Source organism: Equus asinus, chromosome 21 (assembly GCF_041296235.1).
Source record: "Equus asinus isolate D_3611 breed Donkey chromosome 21, EquAss-T2T_v2, whole genome shotgun sequence".
NCBI lineage: Eukaryota > Metazoa > Chordata > Mammalia > Perissodactyla > Equidae > Equus > Equus asinus.
In genome coordinates this window covers 81,871,193-81,889,874 of record NC_091810.1, presented here as the reverse complement: position 1 = coordinate 81,889,874, position 18,682 = coordinate 81,871,193, and the positions used below count along the sequence as shown (strand labels likewise).

At 52.0% G+C, this 18,682-nt stretch overlaps 1 protein-coding gene across 2 annotated transcripts in view; it reads right to left on the bottom strand.

Moving 5' to 3' along the window:
- EPHB1 (EPH receptor B1) overlaps window positions 1–18,401 on the bottom strand; it is a 423,113-nt gene extending 404,712 nt beyond the window's left edge. Inside the window, exon 1 of one of the 2 annotated variants that reach the window (XM_014828754.3) lies at window positions 17,923–18,401. In XM_014828754.3, coding sequence (XP_014684240.3) covers window positions 17,923–17,980 — 58 coding nt within the window. In that variant the 5' untranslated portion in view covers window positions 17,981–18,401. The remainder of the gene's footprint in view (window positions 1–17,922) is intronic. The other variant, XM_070493336.1, reaches the window with a different exon arrangement.
- Between the last annotated feature and the right edge of the window lie 281 nt (window positions 18,402–18,682).

Here is an 18,682-nt window from a genome sequence, read left to right as displayed (position 1 = left end):
CTTAGGGATGACACACGAGAAATAAACACAGGGTAACACAATCTCAGGTCACCTGAATTACGGTTTCCTGCAGAGGCTTACATACTTGCATAGCAAGAGCCACTTTCTAAGCTCTTGGTCACCGTCTGGGGATGCAGTTCTTCCCAAACAGTGACAACCATCCTTGTCAGGAAGATCATGGCCCATCCCCACTCCACCTCCAGGAACGAGACCCAGCAGGAACCACCTGTGGAATTCTCAGCACGACACAGCACCCCAAACAGACAGGCAGTGGTCGGAGCGGGGCTCCTCTGTTACCTCCAAACAACCATGTAAATCGAAAATGGACCCAGAACAGATAACCCAACAACAAAAATGGACCAAAGACCTGAACATCCATTTCATTAAAGAATACAAGTTAACGGCTGAGAGGCACATGAAAAGAATATCATAAGTCACTAGAGAAATGAAATGAAAATCACAATGAGATGCCATTATACACCCACCAGGATGGCTAAAATTTTAAAAATGACAATACCAACTGTTGGTTGGTGGAGCCACTGGGACTCTCATATACTGCTGGTGAGAACGCAACGTGGAACAATTTGGAAAACAAATTGGCAGTTTCTTATAAAGTTAAACTTACACTTACCACTATTCAGCAATTCCACTCTTAGGTATTTACCCAAAAGAAATGAAAACCTATTTTTCATTTTGTGTCTGACAAAGACATGTAGTCAAATGTTCACAGTAGCTTTATTCATAAAAGCGAAAAACTAGAAACTAGAAGAAAATGGTCATCAACTGTTGAATGAATAAACCAATTGTGATATATCTATGCAGTGAAATACCACTCAGCAATAACCGGAGGGAAACATTGATCATGCAACAACACACATGACTCTCAAATGCATTATGCTAAGTGAAAGAAGCCATACGAAAAAAGACTACATGCTCTGTGATTCCATTTATAAGAACTTCTAGAAAAGACAAAACTATAGAGCCAGAAATCATATCAGTGGTTGCCAGGGGTAGAGGGACAGAGGGAGCAGAATGACAGTGAAGGGATATGAAGGTGATGAAAATGTTCTTTATCATGTTTGTATGCTGGCGACACAACTACATTCAGTTGTCAAGTCTCGTGGAATTGAACACCTAAAATTGGTGAATTTTATTGCATGTAAATTATACCTCAAGAGAGGATATTTATTCAAATAATGGACCCAGATGTAAGAACCTATTTTCAAATCTAGTGAGCTCAGGGCTGACATTCGGTTAAGTACACACTGGCCTAAGCACACTTGTCCACCTCCACTGGGAAATCACTGCTGCCCGAGGCTCTGGTTACCTGTGTGCCCCAGGCCTTCACTGGGCCCCCGACCACCCCAGCACCCCACAACTAAAGGTTCATACCGGCCAGCAGGGGACCTCTGGGACTTGCTAAGGTGGACATCCTTTCCACTGGCCAGACATCCTTTCCACACAGGGTAAAACTTTCATGGGAAAACAGATGGTGCCAAGCTGCTCTGTAACTCAGCTGAGGACTGGCTAATTTGCCGCCAGGCTCGTTTTGTTTAGATCATGCGTTCTGAATGGGGTGAAAACCGATTCTTCGGGGAGGAAGGGGAGTGAAAAATCTTAGATTTGACCATGGTTTGTGGCCCTTGTAAACAGATGTACAGTAATCTGCGGTATTAACATTTCACAGGGAATGGGTGGTTAGGAAAAATATGTCTAAAAAGGCTCTGTAGCGGGGCAACCATGAGAATAAGGGGAAAAACACTGGTTTAGAAGCAGAACTCTGTGACAGAGAGAATGTGACACCATAGGGCCAGCCCCAGGCCCAAGTTCGGAATTCCCACTGGATAAAGTTAGCTGGGAGGATGTGTGAAGGAGGGAGTGGCCACACAAGCTCCTGTGATCCTTCTGGAGTGAGCCAGTCACTCACTCTCTGTTCTACGAAAGCCTTTACACCAACTGAACTCAGAAAACTCTCCCCAGGACTCCGAGGGCCAGCACCCAGCTAAGCCCAGGCTATCAAGACAGCTACAGCCAGGACTCCCTCCACACGAGGTCTACAGGGAGATGAGGAGAAATCCCAGGGCTTCTACCCGTTCCTCCCTGACCTCTTGGCTTTCTGGAGCCCATGGCTGCAGAACTGCATGCAGCACATTCACAGTTTGAAGCCGACATTAAGTAATGAAGACGACTTCCAGATGAGAAATTAAGCGGCGGAGCTGCGCCGCCTGTTTTGTCAAGCTCAGCCGAGCCAGAGCCTCCTCGGGAACGGCTCGCTTTGTGCACTTATACGTTATGACAATACTATAATTGTTCCTTCAGTCTTTTCCAGATATTTAATAACATCGTGAAGTGGAAGTCGCAAAGGTCAGCCCTACTGTAGAATGAGCTTTATTCTTATTGTCCTTTTCTGAATAGCGTCTTCCGTTTGCAGGCTGTTCCATGCCAGTGGGCCCCGGTGGAGGCGGCCTGGTGCTCTTACAAAAGCAGCACCACCTACTCAGGGAGGAATAGTGTAATTTGCTAAATGGTCCAGTGCCACTGTCTATCCACACACAAGCACACACACGGATGCAAGCACGCTGGGCTTTCCCTCACTCCTTCTGTGCTACCTACGGCTACAAGCCCAAGAATGGAAAGACTAGCAACGCCAAGACCAGAGACACCAGGTGATACACATATTTGGCATATTCACTCAGGCAATTACTCTCTCTGGTTGGGCGAGAAGTGAAATTTCCTAGGACCTCATATGAATAGAGCCGCAAATATATGTTAAAAAATAACTTTCCTTAAACCGATTCTGAAAGCTCACAATAGTTGGCAAATGCGAGTCACTCTTTTCAGGATGCATATGTGAGAGTGGAGCAAGGGCTAGGAAGCAGCAGGGCCCTGAGCTCTCATCTCTCCTTGGCATGTTCCAGGCGCCTGTCCCACCTTGGGGTAGCCATTTCGCCTCTCTGAGCCTCAGCTGCCAGATCCATAAAATGGACCTAATTCGCTGCTTGTCTGAAGACAGGATTCTCCTCCAATGCTGAGATCTGTGACTCTCCCTCTGAAGACATACATCAGAGGACAGTTTTTAGGAACCAATGGATTAGTTGAGGCATTTGAGTGCAAGGGTGCCTTAGAAGTCTGCATGCTCAGATAACGTAAGGAGGAATTGCGTTGTAATTCAGAGCCATGTGATGCTGTGAGTAAACGGGCTTCATGTCTGGGCAGGGCTCGGTTTGGTTACTCAGGCACCAGAAAAGAGGGTGACATAGCCCCTGCAGTCTGTGTCAGAGAGCAGCTTTGTACCTAATCCAGAGGGTATGATAGTTGCTAAGGAACCATTGAGATGCAAATGAATTGGCAAATACTTAGCAGCAAGCTATCAGAGGAGGGTGGGGAGGGGATGCTCAGAACAAGTTAGTCAGGTGAGTGAAAGGAAAATTACTTTCTTCTGATTGGCAAAAGAAAACCACGGGTTTTCATGCAGAGCAGCAGCATTGTGCTACTGTGTTAAAAAAAAAAAAAAACTGTTCTTTTTCTGCTTGGCTGAGAGCAAAGGAAAGTTGGAGCCAAGAGCAAGGAACTCAGAAGGCAAATGGGGTCTTCCTCTGATGAACTCTAAGCAGGTTTAGATGCCACTCTCTCAAAAGAGAAAGAGACACCTAAGGTATGAGGGAAGAAGTCTGCAAAGGACTTTGAAGACCTGCCATCTTTTTACAAGTCTCAAAAGCTAGACGAAAAGTGCACAAAAAACTGTGAATAAATATTCTACTGATGCAAAATGGAAACTCCAGGTGAGACAAAGCCATGATTGATAATGGTGAAAAAGGAGGGGAAATGAGCTATCTCATTGTACCTATGAGTTTGCATTTCTTTCATTCTTGCTCTCCACGGGGTATCCAATTTAAATCAATGGTTACGTTAAGATGTTCTGGTACCCATGTTGGAGCCCAGAGTTACAGTGAGAAGTATGGCCCCTTACTCATTGTTTTTTCATCTTGCCCCAAACAGGAACCCTCCTCCTTCAGAGTCTTAGAGTTGAGATACCCTAGTCTTAATATCATTTTGCCTTTAGCCAGACACTGCCTACACATTACTTTGAGTCTGATCATGATGCTTAGGAAAATAGGGAACATCCTTATCAAAAAAGAAGTTGCTTGCCCAGCCATCTCCCTTCCTGGGCTTTTACTTTTCCATCACCTTCAGTTTCCCAGCTTTTCCCATATATTCAACCAGGATCATCACAGCTACACCTTCTGCCCTCAGAGTCCATGTTCTTTCCTTTGCTGCAAACACTAGCTCTCTCACTACATGCCATGATTCAGTTACGCAGAAAGGTTGAATGGCAGACTGTTGCCTGTCCAGCACCTGTCCAACATTCGTGCTTTTTCTGGTAACAGCGCCCTGACATTTTTGTGGGGAGCCAGCCCTCCCCTATCTCAGGCCAAGTGGCTCAGGTGGGTCTGGGCTACCCCCTCCCCCCAGCTCCAAGGATGGGTAGTTGCACGCCCAAGCTTGGCCAATGAGTACATTCCATCATCCTGGTGTCAGAGCCTGGTTGATGGAAGGGCTTATGACCCAAGGGAGGCCAAGGAGGCAAAACTTCCAGGGCTTTTGCTAGAAAAAAAGCAAAACTGGAGTGAGAATTTATCTTTCTGCTGAAGATTCAAGATGATGTGAGTTTGAGCTGCTGGTGGCCACATGACCACCTCATGGGAGAGCCTGCCTGAGGATGAGGAGGACATAAATGAATCTGTGCTGATTAGTTCCCACTGTCCCTCCAGATCTGTTCTCCACCTTTCTTTGTCCTCTTCTGTGCCACAGGACACTGACCTCTATAAACCAGGCTTCCACGCCCTCTGCCTTCTTGTTGAGTTCATCCAATGGGAGGTGCTGGCGGGAGGTGAGAAAGTTGGGCAGAAAGTGTTCAGGGAATATAACACCCTCCTCCCGACTCTGTGCATGGTTCAGGCAGCAGCTGCATTCCTCCACCTGTGTCTATAGCTCCTGTCAGGGAGCTCTCTCTCATGCCGCTCCTGATGGCACCATTCCCACCCACTTCTGGCCTTGGGGAGTCACGGCTTCCCACTATTGCCAGTCCCTGGGTGCATCTCCATCTTTACTGGTTCCCTTAATCCTATTCATACTTCTGTAAACAGTCTCTTCACTAAACTTTCCTCAATTAACCCTATAAGAGTGCCATCTGTTTTCTGCCGGAACCTTGGCTGACAAAAACACAGAGCTACGGAATGAAAAGGGAGACTGAGTCCTGAGACAGCATGGGTGTCCCCAGATATAACCACAACCTAAGTCCCAAACTGTCCAGTAATGCCAGTGATCACCCCCACCCTTCCCTTTCCTCCAGCTCAACTTGAACATCTATCTCTACAACCAAGAGGAATGGCTAACGAAGGAGGTAAAGCCCTTGATGGGAGCTCTGGTCGTCCACCTCCATGAGACAGAGAGCAGGAATGACTTCAGTCTTGGTTCCTCATTCTTACCCACTCCCATCTCTGACAAATTTCTACCCATCCTCCAAGGAGCTTCACCCTGTGTCTTTACGTCTTACACACACACACGCACACACACACACACACACACGCACACATTCCTTCCTCAAATCCTTCCCATTGGAAGTATGATCGCCTCATTTGATTTCTCCCACCAGCTGATGTGTAACTGTTATACTACATCTAACAGACTCCGTCAGATGTCCTGTGTTAGCTTGTAGTTTGCACAGCTCTGTCTCCCCCACCAGTCTGTTAGTCAGTGAGCTTCTTTTTCTTTTTTAAGATTTTATTTTTCCTTTTTCTACCCAAAGCCCCCCGGTACATAGTTGTATATTTTTAATTGTGGGTCCTTCTAGTTGTGGCATGTGGGACGCCGCCTCAGCATGGCTTGATGAGTGCTGCCCTGTCCGCGCCTAGGACCCGAACTGGTGAAACCCTGGGCCACGGAAGCGGAGCGCGTGAACTTAACCACTCAGCCACGGGGCTGGCCCCCTGAGCTTCCTTTTTCTTCTTCTTCTTCTCCCTAAAGCCCCCTGGTACATAGTTGTATACTGTAGTTGTGAGTGCCTCTGGTTGTGAGATGTGGGATGCTGCCTCAGCATGGCCTGATGAGCAGTGCCATGTCCATGCCCAGGATCCAAACCAGTGAAACCCTGGGCAGCCTAAGTGGAGCACACGAACTTAACCACTCAGCCACGGGGCCGGGCCCTCAGTGAGCTTCTTGAAGGAAAAGCTGTGTCTTCTTTACCTTCGTATTTCCATTTTCAAGTACAATGTGTCTCATGTAGATAATAAATGTGTTCTGTATGGGTACAGTAGTCCCTCCTTCTCTGAGGCTTCACTTTCCATGGTTTCAGTTACCCTCTGTCAACCGCGGTCCAAAAAGATGAAATGGAAAATTCCAGAAATAAACAATTCATAAGCTTTAAATTGCTCATGGTTCTTGAGTAGCATGATGAAATCTTGAACCACCCCCCTCCATCCCATCCAGGACGTGAATCATCCCTTCGTCCAGCGGATCCACACTGTATACGTTACCTGTCCTTTAGTCACTTAGTAGCCAACTCGGTTATCAGATCGACTGTCGTGGTATCGCAGCACTTGTATTCAAGTAACCTTTATTTTACTTAACAATGGCCCCAAAGCACAAGAGTGGTGATGCTGGCAATTCAGATATGCCAAAGAGAAGTGTAAAGTGCTACCTTTCAGTGAAAAAGTGAAAGTTCTCAACTTAAAGAACAAAAAAAAGTCCTATGCTGAGGTTGCTAAGATCTATGGTAACTCAATTAGAGTATATTGTTATAATTATTCTGTTCTATTATTAGTTATTGTTGTTAATCTCTTACTGTGCCTAATTGATAAATTAAACTTTATCACAGGTATGTATGTATAGGAAAAAACATATTACATATAGGGTTCGATACTATCTGTGGTTTCAGGCATCTTCTGGGGTCCTGGAACATTTCCCCCATGGATAAGGAGGGGGACTACTGTATTCATGAAACCAATGGCTCCTAAGCAAAGCTGTCCGTTCTGTCTCTCTGCTCCCGCTCCTCATTTGCCTCTTGTAGAACTGAGCTTTCAAGTCTGGGAGTAGCTCAGTCCTTACCTGGAAACCCCTGGGATGGGCCCGTGTCATCCCTCAAGGCTGCCTATTCCATCTTGGTTCAGCTTGGCTAGAAAGAATTTCATAACCAAGCAAAATCTATCTCCCATGCAGAGTAAAGCTGGCCTGTTTGGCCAGACCACCCTTCATGGCTTCACAGAGAGTGGCCTTCCCTTCCCTCCCCTCTTCCCCCATTTTAAGTTGCCCAAGCCTGCACCCATCACTCTCACTCACATCACCCCACAAACTCCCTTTATAGCTCTTTCCTCAAGTTATATTACACATTATTTGTCTCCCTAATGACTATCGGTCCCCCCACTAGGATGCTCCCAAGACCTGGAACATTTCCTGTTTGGTGCACACTACCTGGCACATAGCAGAAGGTTAACAAAGACTTGTTAGGTGTTGAATGGATTAGATACCACATCTCCTGTCCCTCCCTGGCCTCCCCCTAAGTCCTCGCCAGTCTTCTGTAAAACATTTTTCTTCCACTACTTCTCCTAGGATATTTCAGTTATCAATTGTTATACAATAGACCAACCCAAAACTTAGTGGTTTTAAACAATGATATATACTCTGTTCACGAATCTGCAATTTGGACAGGGCTCAGTGAGGAAAGCCTGTCTCTTCCCACTTAGAGTCCGCAGGGGTGGCTCAAATGATGGAGGCTGCAACTATCTGAAGACTCCCTCTCTCAGGTGCTTGGCATTTGATGCTGGCAGTGGACTGAGATTTGAGCTGGGGCTGTGACCAGAACATCTACAACGTGGCCTCCCCATGTCCTCTGGGCTACCCACAGCATGGTGGCTGGGTCACAAAGGCAAGCATCCCAGGAGAGAACGTGCCAGACAGAAGCTGTAGCATCTTCTATGATCTCACCTCCAAGTTGTGCAGGATCACTTCCACCATATCCTACTCATTAGAGTGAGTCAAAAGACCAACCAAAAAGGGGAGAGGAATTAGGCCCAAGATTTTGATGAGAAGGGTATCAAAATACTTGCAGATATATATTAACCTACCCCATAGGACATGACTTCAGGTTCTTAAGTGTTCTATTGGTCTTTTCTTTCTTTTTATTCATCAATTCAACACACACTACTTATTGACGCCACCTATGTGCCACATGCTGGGGATATCATGACTATTAAGACAGACCCTTACCCTTTAGGGGCTCACAGTGCTGTGGGGTACTCAGCAAAATCAACACACAACTACAGACCAGTGTGGAATGTGCTCCCACAGAAGGAGGCAGAGGCAGCTGTGGTGGGGACCAACGGCCACCTAAGCTAGCCTGGGGCTGGGAGGAAACCTTCCAGGAGGAGGTGACCACTGTGGCAAATTCTAAAGAAAAAGTTAGGGTTGGCCAAGAAAAGATCACTGAGAAATGTAACATAGGCCAGAGCAAGCAGGTGCAGACCTAGTGGCACATGGCAGCAGAAAGCTTAGTCGGGCCTCTGCACAGGTAGGGAAAAAGAAAAGGGGATGCCCAGGGTGTGTGTACCTGTGTAGCGTGGATGCATCTGTGCATGTGTGGAGCAGGGGAAGAAGGAGCAGGAGGAGGTATGCTGGGCAGAAGGAAAGGAGGACCCAGATTGTGAAGGGTCTTTTATCGGTCCTGAAGGTGCTGGAAGAGATTCGCATATGTAGTGGCCAGGGTAAACCCAAAGACCAAGGTACGGTCGGACACCAAAAGGATGGTCTCACCAGTGACCGACACAGACCCTTGGGCACCACCCAAAACTCGGATTTTCTGATGATCCTCAGACCTTCCTCCTTGCCCTGAAGCTTATAGTCTGTGCTCCATCACCCGGCCCATTTGGATGCGTTGCCAAAGGGGCTGAGAACATCCCTGGATGGGCTCCCCCTCCACTCCTTCCCGGTGAGTCTCTTACCCCCTCTCTGGCCCCCTCCAAGCTCACCACCCAGCTCCAGCCTCAGCATCAATGAGAAAGCAAGGGTAAAGGTCCCACCTCAATGTGCCGGGAAAACAGCAAGAGGAAAACAACAGAACAATTAACTGCAGGGCCCAGCTGCCTCTCACAGATAAGGCATTTTCTCTGCCACCACTGTCGATGAAGCTACCTGCAATTACTCCCAGTCCTCCCGTTCAGCCCTCCCCACGGCCACTGTCCAGTGAGACTAGGATGCTGAAGGGTTTCTCTCCTCCCCCTCCTCCCACATGTCCTTCCACTCAAAGCTGATGCTAAATGCCAGTGTCCTCTCCTGATGCCGTGGCACCTGCACCTGGCAGATGGTCGAGAGCAGCCAGAGCTCGAGGAGCAAGCCAGCCTGAGGCAGGGCACGGTCCCCAAAGGTGTACACCCACTGCTGGCCCCTCCTCAGGAAGGTGGGTCTGGGGAGGGAGTGCCAGGAGACCCTCAGTGACCCTGTTCCCCACACACCGTCACCACCAAGAGCCAGGCACAGACGCAAAACTGCAACCACCTAAGAACACAGCTCATCAAAGACAAGAGCCAGATGGACATGCAGCAAAAGAAAAGCAATAATGACCACGGTGGAGGTCTGAGTGGTGGGGGCACATGGCAAAGGCCATGTGCAAACAAGAAAACGCAAACTGAGAGGAAAAGGGTTTTCATCCACCTGGGGGCACGGATGGGGCAGTTCCAGAGAGCAAGAGGAGAGCCTGGTTGTAGGGACCAAGTGTGGACACCAGAGCAGGACTGTCTGGTACCTGTGACAGCACTGGCAGGACAGTGAATAAACAGCTGGTGCTTAATAAGTGCTCCCTGACTTAATTCACGAGCAATGTTAAATGAAAAAGATGCCAAACTGTGAGGCAGAGGCCTGGGGAGTTGTGCAACTTCAACTCGTCAAAACTTCTCTTTGAATCTTAGCTCTTGCATCAGTAACTTAACCTCTGAAACCCTCAGCCTCCTCACCTGTAAAATGGAAGAATAAAGCTTGGATAGTAGGGGTATGGGGATCAATACATACAAAGGGACTGGCACATGGTAAACGCTCGATGGGCGATGGGAGCTTAGTCTGGTCCTGGCTCCAGTGCTGCCAGGCTGTAGGCTTTCTGGAGAGTCTCGTCCTTTCCCTAAAACTTGTCTCCAGTTCTGCTCCTGACATGTTAGGGCCATGGGAACAAATGGGAATGAGCCTGACCCCTTGTCGGCTCCCCCGAGCTTAAACAGCCCCAGGATCAGTCCCAGGGACCTCAGGAGCTAGGCTACAGCCTGCGGCCCCTGCTCCTGTGTCTGCCCCTCCCCTCCTGGCCACCTGCCTGTGCCCATTTCTCTGCTCATTATCACCTCCACTGGGGGATGGAGAAGCAGAGTAAGGAGGTTAAATTCAAATCAGTCATTTTGTCACTTGCTGCTAAGAAGTGGGAGGGGAGAGAGGAGAGATGCAAGGCCTCAGGTGCAATCTACGGGCAGAAATGAGTCCTGGTAATTCTCAGGAAAGTTCCTATATGTTTCTGCGCTGGCCCAGTCCTGCTACAGAGAACTCTGGGGGATCTTTCCGTTAGCGGACAGATCAGCCTCCTTGAGCAGCTGCTAATGGTGTTGTCTTCAGATGCTGAGACTTCACCTGACCTGGAGGAACATCTGTACTGGTGACAGAGATGGAAACAGGGCCTTCTTCTTCATCACCTTTTTTCCCCTTTAGCAAATGGATTTCCCGAGCCCCAGTCATCAGCAGGGTCATTATAGTGTACAGAAGGGCCCAAGATTCGCAGCTCTGTGAATAAGATGCTTTTCCTAAGCTGTGGAAATGAAACCTTCTTGTTCACAAAGTTAGAGGCAAAGTTATGAGCCGGTTGGACTGAGAGGCACCTGGCAGGTGATTCTACTTGGGACCAACGGGGACTGTGTGGCCCCAGTACTGCCTACACCACCTACCCAGGTCTGGACCTGCTGCTGACCAGCAGGATCTTCCTCACAGAGGACAGGAGGCTAAGGCCCTTTCTGATGCTGGCCAAGCTCACCCTCACTCATCTCTAATGCCTGAAAATTGAGGCCTGAGCTGCTGCCTGCAGAACCCCCACCAGCCTGTGAAGACCCACGCCCAACCCACGATTAGCCAGGGGTCACTATGCCCCAGATTGTACTTTAGCTACAACTGTCGACCCCTATTTCTACCACTGCCTCTACCCTGGGGCTTGCCCCGACCCCAAGCCCCTGCCCTCTCCACCATACTGACCCCTTCCTTATTCTGATTCAACAATCAGAAAACTGAGGCACAGGGAGGGAGAGAGCTAACTGTGAGTCTGCTGGCTTCCTGTGCCTGAGGTCCACTGGAAAGCAGCCTTCTATTAGCAAAGAACTCACCCCACCACCTGGCCTCCCTGGAGAGTGTGTCCTCATCTCTCCAACCCCAGAGGAGTAGTCAACAAAAGCCAGCGAGGCGGCTCTGAGACAGCAGGTATCAGTGGTCTTTGAGGGAGCAGGTGGCCCTGACCTGGCCCCTCAATGCCACCGCCCCCCTCAAGCACAGTCAAACACCCCGACCCGAAGGCCCCTACTATCGCTGCAATTGAAAAGGACTCTGTGGAAGGAATTTCTCATGCAAAAGTTCACTTTTAAATATGAAATCTCTCCCAAGGCATTACTTTATTCTTACAGTAATTTCCTCAGAAGGGCAGGCATCCAATGCTCTGTTTCTCCACCACCTTTGCAGACAGGGAAATCGGACAGAAATGTTCAGGTTTAAGTCGTTAGCGCCAAATAGGGAGACAGACAGGGAGCTCCTCCAAGGGATACAGCCTCCGGGAACCCAGGTTCAGGGATGTGCTCTAGATGGTCAGGTAGAGACAGGTAAGGGTCCAGTGTGCCCCCTCCACTGCCCCCAGAATGCACAGGGTGCCCAGGCCCATCTCCTTTGGGCACACTTGTCTGCAATCATTTCTTCCTTGGGAGAGCAGCCCAGGGCAGAGAGAGGAGCAAAGATGCTCCTAGTCCTTCTTGTCAGAACCCATGCTCTGGACCTGTGTCTGCATGTGTATGGGGTGGGAATAAGGGTGGGAAATGAGAGGAAGGGGCAGGAAGGGAGCAACATGGAAACTGGTGCTCAAGCTGAAGTGCTGAGATTAGCTGAACATTTTGTTCATCTCCACTCCCATGACCATGGAAACCTGGAGTCCCCAGTACTCAGTGAAGTACTCAGTGGCCAGTGGCTGAGTCAGCACCAGAATTCTTCCCACCTGTGAATTCCGGCTGATCAGAACCTTTCTTCGTGCAAAGCCTACAAAAGTGGTGTAGTAAGAGGCAGTGGTGAAGATGGACTCCACAACCTGAATGCCCGGGTTCAAATGCAGGCCACTTACTAGCTCTATGACCTTTTCAAATTACTTAACTCCTCTGGTTCTCAGTCTTCTCATCTGATAAATGGGAGAGGAGTATTAATAATAATGATAATACCTACCTGACAGGGTTGTTTCAAGGACTGAGTGAATTAATTTATGTAAAGCACCTAGACCAGCACCTGGTGTTATGTGCTAGCTACCATTGGCAGCTCCCAAATACACTGGTGTCAGGTTTCCTGCATCAGACACTGGGGCCAGATGCCCAGGCCATTGGAACTCTGTAAGCGCAAAGTGGGGCCCAACCGGCCCAGAATTTCTGACTGCAGTCTCGTCTAGAACTATTCCTCTGGGCAGTCTTTCCAGGGAGCACCTACGTCAGATTTTCTGGGAGGCCAGAATGCAGATTTGCAGGGTCCACTCAGATGTGCAGAACATTGGGGTTAGAGCCTAGGAGTCTGCAGCAAACTGCCCAGGTCCGTGGAGGCTCCCTGGAGCCTGAAAACCACTGCCTGAGATGATACTCCCCTCTTTTGCCTTTTGAAATTGCTTCCACCCTCTTCCCATGCTGGAAAAACACTCTTTTCCTAAATCTTAGTGATACTAAGAAATCATAGGGATTAGCTGTAGAAGATTTTTTTTTTTCGAGGAAGATTAGCCTTGAGCTAACTATTGCCAATCCTCCTCTTTTTGCTGAGGAGGACTGGCCCTGAGCTAACATCCATGCCCATCTTCCTCTACTTTATATGTGGGACGCCTACCACAGCATGGCTTTTGCCAAGAGATGCCATGTCTGTACCCAGGATCCAAACCAGCGAACCCCGGGCCGCCAAGAAGCAGAACGTGTGAACTTAACTGCTGCACCACCGGGCCAGCCCCTGTAGACAATTTTCTTAAGTTAAATAATATGAATGTATCTTTGACTTTAATAGCATCTTTATTTTTAAACTAGTACAGATATAACTTCATACTGTGTGTTACTTGTCCAACTTCTAAGGTTGGAACAGGTGAGCATAATGACCCACTGTACAGAGAAAGACAATGTGGCCAGGTGAACTGGGTAATTTGCCCAAGCGACAGAGTTGGGAGATGAAAAAGCCAAATGGAGTACTCTGACTTCATGATCCACCCCCTGGTGGTCCCAGCCCCATCCTCATGGCCAGCCCCATTCGTGACCCTGCAACTCCTTCCACCGACCCAAGTACAGGCAATTCATTCAGTCAACCAGCTAGATAATTGGTAATTTCCGGTAAAGTGGAGGGTCTACACACTAGATCCAGAGGAAGGGGTCATGGTGCTGTCCGGCATCCCCTGGCACCACTCTTCTTCTTTGGTCCAATTTGCTTTATCAAAGATGATTTCCTGATGGCTAGAATTTAAAAAGGTGCCAAATCATGCCTCTGCCTCATGGGCTTTTCCCAAAGCCCATCTTGGTGATTAGGACAGATCCTTGTTGATGGGCTCTGAGATCTGGGTCTCGGTCTGCACAGGTCAACCAAAGGCCAGAGGGCTGGGCAGGATCCTAAGTGGCCCGACAGGCCCTCCGCCATGCTCCTGGGCATCTCCAGCTGCTGGCTGCCCTGCTCTGCCAACCCAGAAGCTTCAAGCTGGGGCTGGGGCTGGACCTCTGCAATTGTTTACATTGCCAAGACTCTTCTCAAGCAATTGCCCAGAGCTGTGTTGCCCTACCTCACCGGCATTCCACTCGCTGGCCTGCGGGGTTCCCTCCACAAACCCTGAATAACAGCGACCTTTTCACGATGCACAGAAAACAAAGTCAGCTAATGGATAGAATTTTCTCAAATTTGCTTTTCTCTCCTAGACATTTTTTTAAATCTTTGGCGCCTGCTACTGCTTGTAGGCTCATGCACACTCGTGGACACCCGAAACAGATGCACACGCAGCAGACAAATACTAACAGAAAATGCAGACGCAGCCAATCACTGCCTGGCCTGGTGGCCTGTTGCAGACACACAGGCTGAGGTTGGGGAATTTTCACCATGAACCTGTAATGGAGGTTTAACTGTGTACAATGGAATTCAGTGCCCCTGCATTTCAAGGAGGGGTAGGCATCAAGGAGTACAGGAACTCAGGCACGTGTTCATGCATCAGCAATTCTGACTGAGAACCCACTCTTTGTCAAACCCTGAGAAATCTACCACCAAATCAAACCATCCATGTTCAAGGGCGCCAAGCTCAGGACTTCGCTCCAGACCACACCAAAGAGCAGATCTCCTGGGAACGCTCTGGTCAGCCAGTGTCCAAACACCGAGGCCACCTGCAGGTGTATGGTCACTCTGTGGATGCCGGATGTGGAGCTGGGAGGAAGCTATGAACGGTCAGTGATTCTGGATTGCTGCTTCCCGAAGGGCTACCATGCTTAATCCAGGGACACCCCACCCTGAGGGAGGGGTGTCTGCTGCCCGCCCAACATGTCCTGCTGCTGAAGAAGCACCTTGAGAGAAGCCCAGGTCCCCAGACCCCGTCCAGAAGGGCACAGGCCCAAGGGCAGCTCAGAGAATGCAGGCGACGGCATTCCCTCCTTCTGTAGACGCCAGCAGCATATTCTCAACAAGCCCTCGAGTGAAAGAACATCAGCCTGAATATTGTCCAGTTTGTCCAGACACTGAAGAAGGAGGCCTGACCCTGTGTCCAGAGGGCTGGAGGACGTCAGCAGCCCTACCTCCCAGTCTGCCCTGCTCCCCTCCAAAAAGACTTAAAAAGCCCCAGAGAGCCTTTTCCCTGCGATGCCATTTCTTTGTCCAGGCAGAGCCACCCACCAGCTGGAAATGGGGAAGTAGAGGAAGAGGAGGGCAGGGGCGCCCTCCTTCAGTGTGGGTTTCTACACCCCAGGCCAACCAGCCCTGCCCTCCTTCCTTCTGGCAGGCAGAGGATCTCATAGGGTCCTGCCTGCCTTTCGCCATGTCTCCCCACCTGGACCATGGCTGCCACTGTCCTTGGTCCCTGCCCTGGCCTGGGCTGAGGACCTGCCTGGTCTTGGAGCTGCTTGCCCCGGGTGACAAGGCCCCACCGAAATTCCACCAGAGACCCCTGAGGGGAAAGAAGGCAGACAGACACCTAAGTGGCCACACCAGCAAGAAGAGGGCCCCCTGGCCACAGCAGAGTTTGGGAGGGATGTGCTGTCTGACTAGGCAGCTCATTGATCCACTTTTCTGATAATTATTCCTCACTCATCACAAACTGAAAGACGCTGGCTCCAGCCCAGCCAGGCAGGCGGGAAGGCGGCTCCATGTGTGGAAAGTATAACATGAACCTGCCTATGTTCATTGGAGGAGAGGAAGGAGTGAATGGTGTGTACTATGCCTGTGCACTGAACAGGGACGATACGATGGGGCTGCTGTAATATTCTGCTGAATGTGGCATTTCCTTTAACCCTCGCTGGAGAGATTCTCAGCTCAGAGAGTCAGGCTCCCTGTTGTCAAGCTACTGGCAAAGTTTCCGGGGCTGCGCGGAGAGAAGGGCCACAGCCCCCACAGCGCGGGCCACTCCAGACACCGGGTGACAGGGTCCCGTATGAGGGCTGGTCGCCAGCACAACGGCACCCTCCCTCAGGCAGCTCCCGCCCGCCGAGCAGAGAGGGAGCTCTGGCTAGCAAAGCAGAGGGGTCTAGGCAGGACACGCGCGCATCCAGACGCCTGGTGTCTTCCCACGCATTTGCTCATGTCTCTGGCACGCATATGCCCTCCTTCATCGATGGAGACTCAATGCCAAGACCAGCTTCCAAAGCGGGCGTCTATCCGCTCTCAGAGACCCAGCCCCTGACCCTCTAGGGGGGCGCGAAGAGTCTCAGGCAGGATGCGCCCCCCACCCCCCGGCCCCCCTACAGCGCTACAAAGTCCGGTCTCCTACCTCTGTTGCAAATGCTCGCTCCCCTACGTTGTCCTGACGGGTTTGGAAGTGCACATCGCCTTTCTTGTCCTTTCTATTTCAACTGCTCCCGCACTTGCCTCTCAATAAGCCAACCCCAAGCATCCCTGCCCCGGGGGATTGACCGCGGTGCACACCGCTCCCGTCCCTGCACATTCTAAAAGGCAAGCCCTGGGCACAAAGACCAGCAGCCCGAAAGGGCAGCGGGAGGAGGGGGGCAGACAAAAAGCCACCTTCGGAATAGCAAGCGAGAGCTTTCTAGGCATCAATCGCCGCACCCCCGCGCCGCCACCAGAACGAACGCGGGATACGGTAGTCTTCGCTACAAGGCGAGGGCATCGTAGCCCTGCCTCAGGGCCCCGAATGCCCAAGCTTCGCTTCGAGACGGGCAGCTTTTCCGGAGGGGTCCGGGGCGCTGAACCACGGTGCTTTGCGGGGAGGGGAAGAGGGAGTTTCCCACTGGGCGACCGGTAACAGTTCGGCGAGGAACCGGCCAGCCCAGCGGAGCGAGCTCCCAGGTTGGAACGCGGCGCGGGCGCCAGGAGCTGCGTCCCTTCGGCGCGGAGTCCCCCAGCCGAGTGTCACCCCCGCGCGGACACCAGGAAGCGGGGCTGCGAGCGGGGCTGTGGCGGCGCATCACACCCCAAGAGTTGCTTCCATCCCGCCAACTTCCACTCCGCTCAGGGGCCGAGCTGTGTTCTCGGGAGGGGGCTGCGGCCGCCGCTCGACTGCGAGTAGTGGGGGCGGGGGACGCGGGAGGGAGGCGGGGAGCGGGGCAGGGATTTCCCACAGGGATTCGCGGGCGCCGCTGCGCGCCCGGGCTCCCCGCTGCGCCAGGCTCGGAGCGCGCTTTCCTGGTCACAGCCAAAGCACAGCCAAGGCTGAAGTAGCAGAGAGAGTGTCGCTGCCCCTCGGCTCCAGACCGCCGAGTTTCCCTTCCCGAGGTGGAGGGGATGCGGAGCGAGTTTCGACAGGACCGACCACCCACCCCACCCTGTTCCCAGGCTCAAGAGGCGACAATGGTGTCTACCTCGCCCCAACTGACCCGGGCAAGATGCAGCCCCGCAGGCTCCCGGACCACCAGACTGTCCCCTAAGGTACAGCCAAAGAATTCAGCCTCTCTCCTTCGGCGGCCACTTGCTGGGTACGGGGGAAGAGCTCCTCCGGGCCCCGCGCGCAATGCTAGCCTGCCGAGTCCAGAGTCCCGGAGCCCGCGGACCCCAAGCTGAGAAAAAGGAGAGGTGGCGCGCGGCCGCCTAAGCGCATCCGTGCCCGGGATAGGAAGGGAGCGGACAGGCGCCCACACTCCAGGGGCCGGATGGCCCGAGGCGCCCCTTCTTCCCCAAAGCCCAGCTCCGCCCGGACCGAAGGAGCCTGCACTGCAATGCAGCGGGCTCCGCGTTCTCCGAGCCCAGGCTGCGGGAAAGCTGGCTGCCAGGGAGCACCCGGGCGCGGGAGCCAGGGGACTCCGTGAGCCAGCTGCGGGCGCCGAGAGCCAGCCGGGGGCGCGCCGGGGGGTGCCGCCCCGGTCCCACGCTTGGTCGTAGCCGAGGCTCCTGAACAGCCTTGCCCTCGGGTCTCGGGGTGTGGGCGACGCGAAGCAACCAGACAAGCCCCGGGGATACAGCCGCTGCCGCCAACTTGCTCCGCCGAGGGTACGTTACCTTCCATCGCGGCCACTGCGGATGCCAGGAGGAGCAGCAGCAGGCAATCCAGGGCCATTGCCGGCCGGCGGACCCCAGGCCGAGCCCGAGCCGAGGCGGCCGCGCGGGGAGGGCGCCGCGTCCCGGGGCGCCGCTGCGCTCCCCGCCGGTGGCTTCTCCGTATCCTTTCGCGCTCTCGCTGGGACCGGACTCCCCGGAGCGCGGCGTGGGCGTGGGCGGGAGTGTGCGCGCGTGGGGCGGTGCGGACGCGCGTGGGTGTGGGTGTGCATGTGTGTGTGTGTGTTTATGGGAGAGGTGGGTGTGTGCGTGCGTGTGTGTGAGAGAGAGGGCGAGGCAGCGCGAGCTGAGGAGAGCGCGCGAGTGCGTGTGCGTCCTGGTGTCACATTGCGAGCTACAGCGGAGCCTACGAGAAGACAGAGCCGGCCAGACTGACGCGGGAGGGAGCGGGATCCCCCACCATCAGCTCTCTTCCCACCCCTAACACCTCCTGTCCAATCAAGGAATCAAACCTGCAAAATTCTCCTGTCCAATCAGGCGCGAGCACCTCCTTACACTGGCATTGTTAGTTTAAGAAAAACTTTTGCTTGCAAGGCTGTGCGGGAGGGCTCGGAAGGCGCTAGGAGGGGTCCGGGCTCCCCCTCGTGGTTCTGTAGGAGAACCACAGCGGCTGGCCCCAGCTCCCCAGGCCCCGGACCTAGGCGCGCCTAACCCTTAGAGCCCACCCGGGACTGGATGAGCTTCAAATAATCAAATTTGTCTT